This window comes from Bombina bombina, chromosome 5, assembly GCF_027579735.1.
Source record: "Bombina bombina isolate aBomBom1 chromosome 5, aBomBom1.pri, whole genome shotgun sequence".
Lineage (NCBI taxonomy): Eukaryota > Metazoa > Chordata > Amphibia > Anura > Bombinatoridae > Bombina > Bombina bombina.
Genome location: NC_069503.1, coordinates 1,029,088,596 through 1,029,101,510, shown reverse-complemented (window position 1 = coordinate 1,029,101,510; position 12,915 = coordinate 1,029,088,596). Strand labels below are relative to the sequence as shown.

The following is a 12,915-nucleotide window of genomic DNA, read 5'->3' as shown; positions in this document are numbered from 1 at the left end:
GAAGACCACACTCATCAATGCACAAAAGGTGGAAAGTTGTAGACTGTTCAAAATTCAATTAATGAAAACCACAATTCTCTGGCAGTATTATGTTATTTCTATATAAAAACTATGGTTACCGTGTTGGTATGCAGTCTCTTCTTTTTCAGATTATCTAATAAATGTATAACCTTGAAAGGGTATTTGTCTTAATTTAAAAATTGAAATGTAAGGAAAATTGCAGTGTATATGAAGTTGTAAAACTCTTAGTGAATAAGTTCCATAGAGCAACATAAGCGGTCTGTTTTCTCCATATTATAACAAATGTGTATAGACTTATGTACTTACATGCAATGTGAACAGAGACACAGACGAGCAGAAGAAAAATGACATCCATGATTTTTCCAGTCCTGGTCTACCTCCAGCCAGAGGCTACAAGAGAAACACACAGTCTTTCAAGATGGGCTTCTTAATGAAGCATTATTTTACATTTATTTCATAAGAATCATTTGTATTCTGAAGCCAAAAAGTTGCATGTTATTTTGAAATGACCAAAACCCAAGTAAATCCCAAGTAAGGAAGCAGCCTGATACATCCTCACATAATGGCAAGCTGACAAACTAGACTGATAAGGTATGACAGTGATGCACAACATATTGAGATTGAACAGGTCTATATATAGACACTGCTGATTTTCATTTGGATTTCAGACTCTACTATAACCTGTGTTTTAAGGGAGGGGTATACATGAGGATACAGAGATAACTTTCAAAGTAAGAAAAATACTTCTTCTCAATAACCTTTTTTGTCCATAATCTCATGCACATGGGCAAGGCTCGAAATTCCCAACAGTCCCAGACTACTAAGAAATGTCAATGGGTGAATAGGAAATCAGTCTTTCTATATTTAATTGAATAGCAACTTGTGTTGTGTGTGTGTTATATGAGAGTGTGTGTTATAGGAGAGTGTGTGGTGTGTGTGTGTTATAGGAGAGTGTGTGTGTTATAGAAGAGTGTGTGTGTGTTATAGGAGAATGTGTGTGTTATAGAAGAGTGTGTGTGTGTGTGTTATAGGAGAGTGTGTAAGTTATAGGAGAGTGTGTGTATGTTATAGGAGAGTGTGTTCTGTGTGTGTGTTATAGGAGAGTGTGTGTGTGTCTGTGTGTGTTGTATGAGAGCGTGTGGTATGTGTGTGTTATAGGAGAGTGTGTGTGGTGTATGTGTGTTATAGGAGAGTGTGTGTTTTATAGGAGTGTGTGTGCTGTATGTGTGTTATAGGAGATTGTGTGTGTGTGTGTGTGTGTTATAGGAGTGTGTGTGTGCTGTATGTGTGTTATAGGAGTGTGTGTGTGCTGTATGTGTGTTATAGGAGAGTGTGTGTGTGTGTTATAGGAGTGTGTGTGCTGTATGTGTGTTATAGGAGAGTGTGTGTGTGTGTGTGTTATAGGAGTGTGTGTGTGCTGTATGTGTGTTATAGGAGTGTGTGTGTGCTGTATGTGTGTTATAGGAGAGTGTGTGTGTGTTATAGGAGTGTGTGTGGTGTATGTGTGTAGTATGAGAGTGTGTGGTGTGTGTGTGTTATAGGAGAGTGTGTGTGGTGTATGTGTGTTATAGGAGAGTGCGTGAGTGTGTGTGTTATAGGAGTGAGTGTGGTGTATGTGTGTTATAGGAGAGTGTGTGAGTGTGTGTGTGTGTGTTATAGGAGTGTGTGTGGTTTATGTGTGTTGTAGGAGAGTGTGTGAGTGTGTGTGTTATAGGAGTGTGTGTGGTGTCTGTGTGTTATAGGAGAGTGTCTGTGTGTTTTAGGAGAGTGTGTGTGTGTGTGTGTTTTATAGGAGAGTGTGTGTGTTATAAGAGTGTGTGTGTGTTATCTGAGAGTGTGTGTGTGTGTTATAGGAGAGTATGTGTGTGTTATAGGAGTGTGTTTGGTGTATGTATGTTATAGGAGAGTGTGTGTGTGGTGTATGTGTGTTGTATGAGAGTATGTGTTATTACCTTTTACATTACTTTCAAGTTTGACTACAATCAGGGAATAGAAAACTGTAGACCTATTATTTTATTAAAATGTTTAAAATAAGCTAACTCACTTTTAAAGGAACATGAAACCCAAAAATTTTCTTTCATGATTCAGACAGATGATGCAATTTTAAACAACTTTCCAAATTACTGCTATTATTTAATTTGCTTCCTTCTCTTGTTATCCTTTGCTGAAATATTTATCTAGGCAAGCTCAGAAGCAGCAAAGAACCTAGATTCTCGCTGCTGATTGGTGGATGCATATATATACAGATTTTCATTGGCTCACCCATGTGTTCAGTTAGAAACCATTAGTGCATTGCTGCTCATTCAACAAATGATACAAATAGAATGAAACAAATTAGATAATAGAATTAAATGATAAAGTTGTTTAAAATTGTATTCTCTATCTAAATCATGAAAGATTTTTTCATGTCCCTTTAAGCTTTGAGCTTTCTGTGATGGGAATATACTCATTTTAACATATAATGTAATGGGTCCTCACACAATTCGTAATCATATAATTACTTAATTACTCTGCAAGTTTGTTTTTGTTGTTGTTTTTATTTTAAGTACAGGAAGTACATAAGTGTAGGATATCGGACAGGACCTTATAAGCTTAAGTGAAATACAAATACACCTGAATATTTAAAGAATATTTAAAGTGTCACTTTAGTTATTTAAGAGCAATTGCACAAATCAGTCAGTTTAAGTTGTTTATATGAGCAGGAAGGATTATAGCTAAATGCGGAAATCATTAATACAGAGAAGAGCAGCTAATAATTAAATCAAAGAGGATAATCAAACATTTTATTGTATAAAAGGAATCGAGAGCTATGATCTGTTGACATTTAGGGATATTATACCCTCTGCACACAATGCATTTTTAATTAATACAGATTTTACAAGATTAAAATATATTAGACCAGTACAATCTGTACAGTGCACCAGTGCATTCATTTGCCCATCAGAAAAGAAAAAGACAATGTAATATGAATAAAACAACTTATACATACGTCTACAGTATCAGTTTATAGTCTACAGCTATGTTTCACCACAGTTGTAATAATAATAATTTTGCACACAGAGTACATTAGTACAATTAAAACTAATATACAGATAATAGCACCATCTTTCATTTTTATTGGTTATAAACTGCTCAGTTTTTATGTTCATGTTACTGTACCTTTTCTCTGAGATTAATAAATTCTTCCTTTCCTTCAGCTTTGCATTGTTTGATGCCAAGATTTCTTGCCCACTGCATACAAATACATTGCTTTTGGAAGCTGGTATATTCCACTGGTTTGCATTTCTTATGTGCAAATTCAAATTCTACTACATTTGAAAGGTAAAAACCCCTGGGTTATTTTAGGGTTTCTTTATATCTGCAGCTCCACAAATGTAATGATTTTGTTCATTTCAGACATAAAACGTCCAGCTCCTTTTTTATGTGCTCTGAGCAGCAGGTGACTTTTTATCAGCTCAGTACAGCTGTTCACATCATACGTTTATATTTCCTAAACACCCTCTAGTGGTATATTTCTCTGATTATTTACCACCCTGTAATTTGTCACGTTACAAGATATTAAGATATTATAAAGAGAATGTAAAAGAATATCCTAAAAAAATATAACTAAATGCAAATTAGCAACTGCAAAACATCTTAAATATAGTGACAATAATATATAAATTATACAAAATATTTTACAGTTTTTTTAAGTTAACAAGGATATGGTTTTAAGACAACTAGTATTAGAAAATGTATGAAGCAGTAGAATGAAGACCAATGAAGGCCGAAACGATCGTCTGGGGTTGCTATGTTCCTTGTTCAGAGAGGAATTGCCTGGTATTTCGGCGCTGGACTGACTGTAATAGGCGGGATCAGACTGATATATTACAGGAAAGTTCTACTCTGTGAAAAGCATTACTGGGCTAAAAGAAGCTGCACACAGGTGGTAAATCGCCATAAAACAGGCTAAAAATGGTATTGAGCTAGTTGTTCGTTCCTGTGAGTGCGCTTCTCTCTGTGTATTCAGTAGAAAATAATATTATTAATAATAATAATAATGTTACATTAAAAAGGTAGTATATTAAATATTATTAACTTTTACTGGCAAAGAAAAGTTTTTAATTGGAGCTTTGTGTTCTAGATAAAACTGTTTGTCATGCTTATGATTCTTGATGCCAATAGAGCTGTAAGAGTTAGTTTCAGCATTAATTTAATCAGCTGTATCTTATTTTTTTATATATATAAATATACTTCATAAGTATAATCAAAGTGTTTTGAGGTTATGTTCCTTTAGCAACTTGAATGTGCTCTACTGTATATATTAATATAGCATAGCAAAGCTATAGACTGTTGAATCAACAAACTACAGAGCTTACTAGACTGAATCTAATCATGATCCATTCAAAGATCTAATCTATTTGGTATTTTTAAACTTGGATCAAGGTAAGAATACAGGAAACATGTCTGACATTTATGCTAGATAATATACATTATATATATATATATATTCATTAGACTTACAGTTCATGAGGTAAATGTACAAAGTACTTTAAAAACAGATTAATAATATGCATTACTGTATTCAGGATGAGTAGCCAATTGTTTTAATTGGAATTGTTTTGCAGAATTTCAAATAAGCAGTAAAAAAAATTCTGAGAAATTTATTTTTTCTCCCATTTTCCGGCCCCCTTTATCATGTGACAGACATCAGCAAATCTAAGACTAGTATATGTATGCTCTGTGAGCTTGTGCACATGCTTAGTAGGATCTTGTTCCCCATAAAGTGTGAATATAAAAAGACTGTGCAAAATTTGATAATGTAAGTAAATTGGAAAGTGTCTTAAAACTGTATGCTCTAACTCAGGGACGTGCACTCATAAGAGGCAGGGGAGGCAGTGCCTACCCTGCCATATGTGGCCAAAGCTTTAATTAAATTTTAATTAAAACAAAAAAAAGTCCCCAAAAAAATATTTCCCCCCCATGTAATGCTATGGAGAGGCAGGTACAGGAACGCTTCTCTCCATTGCAGTACATGGGTCAAAGGAAAAGCAGTGCTGCAGCGCCACCTGTGTTCTGCCAATATATTAGCAGCAACAATTGGGACCAATAGGAGGCACCCCTCTTGATGCCTCCTAGCAAGTGAAGGATATATAGCTTAATCAGAAGGAGGATGCAGTGAGCAGGGTCATGTGACACAACTGGAAGCTGAGGTAACCTAAGAACAGATGACACCAAGCAGAAGAGTAAAGTAGTATTCTACATCTCTTGTGATGCACAAATTGTGTTCAGATACAGCTCATTAACAGGGGGGGACAGTAAGTGAGGATAACCCAATAGTGACAGGAAGTCAAAGGGTCAATTAAAATTTAAATCCATAATTTAAACCCCAGAGTTTGAAGCTAAGTGTGCAGTGTCCACATTATTTAAATTAAAGTTTTTGACATTGAATATTGCTAAGCCTCCCTTTTTCATGGTTATGTGATTTAATTAGGTACAAACTCCATATATGTTATGTCTGTTCAGTCAGAGGATGCAGTATCTATTTTTCTTTTTCTCTGTGTCTCTTATTTTTAAAGACTGCTGTTAACTTGTAATTCACAAATCAATTGAAAGCTGTTTTTAATGTGCTGCTTTTATACAAGTTTATATTAATAAAAAGGAGATAATGAGTCATTTAAAAACTATATGTAATTATTGCAGTTAAATATTTTTAGAAATAATGCCACTGTAAAGTAACTGGTTAAACACATAGTCAAAGGGAGACATTTAAAATTAAACTTTCATGATTGAGGTAGAGCATGCTATTTTAATAGACTTTTCTAGTTATTTATATTTTGAGAATTAGCATCAACTGTTACTGGCCCCATGTCAGCAAATCAAATTAGTTTTTGAAAGGAACATGAAAGTCATAATTACATTTCCATCATTCAGATAGAAATTGCACACAAAAAAAACATTCTATTTTACTTTAATTATGATGTACTTCATTCTTTTGGTATCCTTTGGTGTCCTTTGTTGAAGAGCATACCTAAGTGGGATGTGCACGTGCGTTTCTTGAACACCATATTGCAGCAGCAGCTGTGTTGGCAGTATTGATAACTTGTCCTTTGTGTAAAATTTGTATGGTAAATTATTTCTATTTTTACAATACAGTAGTGAGTAGAGAAGAGATTGTGGATCATTCTAATTACTTAGTAACTGGCACTGTGCCACAGAATTGTGTGAGTGTGTATGTGAGCAGAGTGTGTGTGGGTGTCAGTGAGCAGAGTATGTGTGCTTTATTCTCCAGGTAATCAATACATTTCCAATGAGCTGGTGCTTTAGTGCAGTGTTTCTCAACAATGGTCCTCAAGTACCCCTAACAGGCCAGGTTTTCATTATAGCTGATTCAGTGCACAGGTGAAATAATCAGCTGATCACTAACTCAGTGGTTTCTAACTTGCTCTCACCCATCACCTGATTATGTCACCTGTGCACTGGTTCAGCTATCATTTAAACCTGCCCTGTTGAGGGTACTTGCGGCCCTCTGTACATGTGTTTCTCCGTCGTATCATATCTAGTGCCTCACCAGCCTCTGACCTCACTGTACGTCACTGCTCTAACTGCCTAATACGTTTATTTTGACTTGAGTGTCCCTTTAAATCAGGCCACTGACATTTACAAATACAGATGAATAAGCATTTTTTTCAGCATGTTATTTTATGTATTTCTGTTTTAGATGTACAATGAGTGTTGCTTTTCCAAGCTCTTCTAAAATGATAAAATCCATTTAGAAAAAGTATTTCATAATAATTTAGCAAATTCCATCCACTTGTCTATACCGTAAGGAATGTAAGCAAACATCTAAGACTTTGCATATACAAGAGACTTGTTAGACTACAGTGGATGCTTATTTCCTTGTCCAATATGGTAAGACAAAATAGGGCACTTATACAGGGTCACCACAGCAGGTACATCAGTGATAAGCAGACCATCCCTTTAGCTTTAAGAAAATTCACAGATTTAAAGCTTTTACTAAGAAGTTAGTTGAATTCCGTGTCTATCCTATTGGTCTGATTTGTCGATTGTCAGAGAGTCACATGCATAAGTGCAAACTACATCAGCCACCTACATAGAAGAGAAATTTATATACACTCATCCTTGATTTCGCCAGTTTTGCCAAGGTTGGTACCGCAACATAGATGACCTGTTCATTGTGTGGTGGGGCCCCCCTGACAAATTACTGGAACTTAAGTCAGACATTGAAAGAGATGTTCCCTTTTTGAAATTCAGTTGCAAGGTTGATTGCCATTAAGTGGAATTTTTAGACACTTTGGTCTTTAAGAATAATGACGGACTTTGTTTGTAAAGTCCACTGATCGCAATACCTTGCTACACAGAAAAAGTTTCCATCCTGATAGAGTGTACCCAAATTTCAGATGATTTATATTAAACGTATAGTCTCAGACCCTGAAGCTAAGAAATCTAGAATTTCTTTTTTTTTTTTTAAATATATCTTTATTTACCAATTCGGTATACAGATCAAGTAAGAAATAAAACAGAAGGGGAACAAAATAAGAGGGACCAGGGGGATACAGAGATCTTGTAAATACAGTACAGTTAAAGCAAGTACAGGAAACTTCACAATCTCTATATATAAACAATCTCTATATCTCCTGGCATTGCCCCTTTCAAAGATAATTTTTCTAAACAGATATTCGCAGACTTCCTGCATAGTATCAATAAATACATTTTATACCGAATTGGGGTTTTTCTAATGAAAATAAAGAACACATTTTATAATCAAGCTGGTCAACAACTAAAAACATAAAAAAAAAAAAAAAAAAAAAAAAAAAACCCGAATGCAGGCACCCCACCCCTCTCGCCCTAACATCCTCTCTCCATCCACATTAGATTTTTTATTTTATTTTTAGTCAATATGCACCTGAGTCTAGCTATTCATTTTCCTTTGCTTACTGCAGCTGTGATCAATACCATTCAGATGGGAAAACATTTGAAAGAATCAATGTTTCAAAAAATTCCGATCTGCGGAAATTACGGACAATCGTAAACTGAATCGCCAGCGGATAGGACAAAATAACTTTTAGCCATTTCAAAAAAAATGTTTTGATCCTTTTCTCTTCTAGGGGGGCTATATTCATTTGTTCAAAAACTATCTGGGCATGTATGGTATTTATAAAACAGCCCATTGTGGGAGCTTTTCTATTCTTCCAATCTTTTAGTATAAGATTACGACCAAGCATAATTACCGTATTAATAAGGTTAGTATTCGCTCCATTATGATCCATGTTGTAAAGAAAGAAGATATGTTTAGCTTGGATTTTTAGCCTAAAATCTAGTACCTTATTAAGCCAAAATTCCACTTTTCTCCAGAACTGGGCTATTTTGGGGCAATTCCAAAAACAATGTATTATATCTGCACGCGGATTATTGCATCTTGGGCATTTTGCTACCGAGTTCAGATACCATTTAGATAGTTTCCAGGGTGTCAGATAAGTGTTGTTCAATAATTTTATATGTGATTCTTTCCATGCTGACAGAATGTTCGCACCTTGTGTCCACTTGTAACTTGCAGTCAGCGATTCTGCAGAAATGTCCATAAAGGAAAGATTCCACTTTAGGACTAAATTATCCCTAAACATTTGGGCCTGCTTTGCCAGCATAATTTTGTATAATAACGCTATACTATGTTTGCCTGACTTATAGCTAACTATATATTTTTCGACCTCCCCCCAACCATTCATGTCTGAATTTGGTTTGTTAATTCCTGTTATATAATGTCTAATCTGAAGATAGGCAAAGAAGTTCTTGTTAGATAGACAAAATTCTCTCGCAATATCTTCAAAGGTTTTTATCTGGGACATGTTATTTAAACATTGATATATGTAAAGCAGTCCTTTATGCATCCAAGTTTTGTATATTTCATGCGAGGTGCCAGGTGTAAATTTTGGATTACCTTGTATCGGGAGGAACGGGGTAATTTCAAAATTGACTTTGAGCATTATACTGAGTTTCTGCCATGCTTCGATAGTATTAGATAGTATCTTTAGCTTTTTAATATGGGATGGTAGTTGTGTCATTGGGCAATGTAATAGGGCTTTCAGGGAGAAAGGTGCGCTCAGGCTTTCCTCTATGGATAGAAGTGTAAGATAATTGGCTTCTGATAACCAGTCAATTGCTGATCAAGCTAATATAGCAATGTTGTACTTTCTAATGTCTGGAAAAGATAAACCTCCTTCTTCCAATCTCGGTGTTAGTTTAGCTATAGAAAGCATGTGTCTTTTATTATTCCACATGAAATTGGCACAATCTGCGTTGAACCTTTTATTATCTTGGGCTAGAATAAACAATGGGATATTTTGCATAATATAGATCAGTTTGGGGAGTAAGATAGATTTAATAATCATTACTTTGGCTGAAAGAGAGATAGGGAAATTACTCCATTGTAGCAATTTCTCTGATGCTTTTTTAAAAAAGGGAGCATAATTTAAACTATACCATTGCTTGGGGTCAGCATGAAAATATATTCCAAGATATTTAATACTGAGTGTATCTTGGAAAGGATATTCTTGTAGACTATCTTTATTTTTATTGATCCATAAGATTTCAGACTTATTAGCGTTAATTTTATAGCCTGAAATGGAGCCAAACAAGTCAATGATCTTTAGGGCCTGTGGTATGTTTTTCTTTGTATTTTTAACATATACGAGCAGGTCATCCGCATACAAGGATAGAACAAGTTTTTCTTCCCCTAACCTAATTCCTTGCAGCTCTTGCCGCATCATTATAGCGAGTGGTTCTATGGCCACATTAAATAATAGCGGTGAGAGTGGGCAGCCTTGTCTCGTGCCCCGGTGTAGTGTAAGGTATGTAGTGTGGCTACCGTTTATTAGTATGTTAGATCTCGGATGGTCGTATATGGTTTCAATGAATTTAAGAAACTGGCCTGTAAAGCCAAATTGTGATAACGTGATGAAGAGGTGGTCCCAGATTATAGCATCGAATGCTTTTTTCGGCGTCAATTGTTATTAAGGCAAAATCCTGTTTGATTACTGTTTTTTCTGAGAATTTATTCCATAGATAATCTAATACTAGTGCTACCTTCCGTGTGTTTTTGGTTAGTGATCTTTGGTGCATGAAACCCACCTGGTCCAGATGTATAATAGGGTCTAAACATATTTTCAATCTGTTGGCAATGATATGAGTTAATAGCTTATAATCTGTATTAAGCAATGAGATTGGTCTATATGACTTAGGATCTAATGCCGGTTTACCCTGTTTCAGTATCAATGTTATTGTAGACTCAGAAAAATACTTTGATATACTTTGGCCCTCAATAAAATAACCATTAAATAGTTGTACTAAGACATCTGTTATCTCTGTTATGAGTATCTTGTACATTTCAGCGGGCATTTGGTCTGGGCCCGGAGCTTTATTAAGTTTAGCATTTTTAATCGCTTCCACTACTTCTTCTTGAGTTATTGGTCTATTTAACTCACTGGCCATTTCTTGTGCTAATTTAGGGAGGCTAATTTTGTACCAAAAGTTAGCTTTGTTATTAATATCAATTTCTTTAGCTGCGTATAGATTTTGATAGAATTTCAAAAAAACGTTTTTAATTTTACCTTGGTCTGTTACTCTTTCTGTCCCATCATAGATAGCTTCTATTACATTGGATTTTTTCCTAACTTTATCCAGTCTAGATAGAAACTTAGCTGACTTCCCATATTGGCCTTTGTACTTAGCACTTATCTTTAATTCTTCCCATGCAACTTTCTGTTTGATGAAAATATCCCTTTCTGTTCTGGCCCCATTATACTTATCTCTTAATCTCCTGGAAGGATTACTTATATATTTTGAGTATGCATTCTGGACTTGCTTAGAGAGCTGATTCTCCTTCAACTGCAACTTCTTTTTTTTTTTAATCATATAGGCTTTAATCTCACCTCTTAGAAAGGCCTTTGCCGTTTCCCAAAGATTTTCTTAGAATTTCTTAAATGTGAGGGAAATTCCAACAGCGAGGTTAATTAGCTTAGGAATTAACTGACATTGAAAATTCTCTAGATTGCCCCATTGTACAATCCACTGACAAAAAAATTAAAAACACAATCCACCAGGATGAATTTTGTAAGTACATATAATACAATAAGCAGACAGATCTTTAACATCATTAAAAAGAATTGGTTTCTTTTGCAGTAAGCTTGTCCAAATATCAGTGAGTTTAAGGAAATTCCTAGGGCCTCATTATAGGGTAACACTATAGGGAAACAATTGGTGCATGCCAATATGCAAAATACCAGGGAGATACCTGCTCCTTACTTTGGTAAACCCAGGCATGGAAATTTTCCCTGCCTGGCATGTTCCCAATATAATAATGTTATCAAAAGTAACGTAATTTCTCATTCACATACTGGTAGAAAGTTTTACATATCTGGACATTACACTTGTAAATCATTGTACGTGGTATTTGCCCTTAAATGCCCGTGTGGCCTCCTGTACATAGGAGAGACCACCCAGAACATCAGAGATAGGGTCTGTAAACACAAGTCTACCATTAGAAATGAGTCCACAGCTCATTTGCCTGTGCCAGCCCTTTTTCTCGAGATGGGGCATCAGGGGAGTCAACTCCGATTCAGTTGACAGATGTATTGTACATGGCCTCCATAACTCATTTAAGAAGTGAGAGTAAATATACCCCTCAAAGGTCCCTTTTTGCATTAATAATAATTCTATGCCTATGACAGAAGTTACGCTTGAGTAAATTATATCAGGAATTGTTATACATATATACAAGTTGGTCATATAGGTATAAGTAGGTTTACACTAGCTGTTAGTAGACTATAAGTGTAGCCATATAGTACAGAACTGGAGAAATTAAATATAAAATATCAAGTAGATCTCCTGTAATACTTATAAAGGAGGGATAATGAGCAATAAAATACTATATTTATAACGTCTATTAGATAGTGCAGTGATAAAAAAAAACCATAGTAACAATCAAACCAAAGGCTGTCATAATTTTGGGTGCTCCATATAAAAAGATAAATCTGGTCTATCTATTTAAAAGAAATATCTAGGGGGCGGAGCCGGCCGAGGATCGTAATGGCCGCATGATTCTTAGCTCCGGTTAAAGGAGCTCTTTCCACGGCATTATCAGGGGTTATACCGGTAACTACAGAGCCGAGAACAACACCCTAATATTTGGCGGAACCTAGAGATGCCGATATAACAACTTTTGAGGCTGCACAGAGGAGACTGGAAACTGCACCATACTCCGGAGCGTGTCAGGCCCAAGTGCACACCACGTTAAAACAACAAGCCGACACTCACACCATCGCTATCAGGGGTAAGAATGCAGCATTCAATTCCACACACACATGCCTTATAACTACCATTCTTGTGGAAATAAACGGAGGCTTAGCCGGAGTCACATGTGACTGTTTGGGAAACAGCATGACACAGTATTGGCTAATGGAGCCGGTTTAGGCCTTCTCCGGACTGTTAATTATAAACCCCTGGGACCGGAGCACTAAGTCCCCCACAACTTATTGAAACCACGCAACACAGCGTTTGGGGGTATCCCACTACTGATAAAAACTCAGCCTTTAAAAATGTGAACAGTATCTAACACACACCGCATTAAGCAGCCGAAAACGACATTGATCTGCTGAGGTACATAAGCCTGAAAGTTACCAAACTAAACCCCGACAAAGGTGCCTAGGCAGATACATACAGATTGGTCACACTTCTACTGTCAGGACACTGTCTTACAACGCTGTCAAAAAGAACTATTGCTTATTTATTTTCTCTATTACATCCTCACCTTGTGCTGTGATAGCACCTGCTACCATATCTCAGCAAAGTGTGCAAATTGATCATTAACAGCACTGTCTTTTTAATGCCAGAAATGGC

At 35.9% G+C, this 12,915-nt stretch overlaps 1 protein-coding gene across 1 annotated transcript in view; it reads right to left on the bottom strand.

Annotated features, from left to right (window-relative positions):
- The window catches only part of PKHD1L1 (PKHD1 like 1), a 224,355-nt gene extending 220,965 nt beyond the window's left edge, over nt 1-3,390 (bottom strand). Inside the window, exons 1-2 of the mRNA XM_053715928.1 lie at nt 3,181-3,390; nt 328-411 (exon numbers count right to left, since the gene is read on the bottom strand). Coding sequence (XP_053571903.1) covers nt 328-376 — 49 coding nt within the window. The 5' untranslated portion in view covers nt 377-411; nt 3,181-3,390. The remainder of the gene's footprint in view (nt 1-327; nt 412-3,180) is intronic.
- Nucleotides 3,391-12,915: the final 9,525 nt, after the last annotated feature.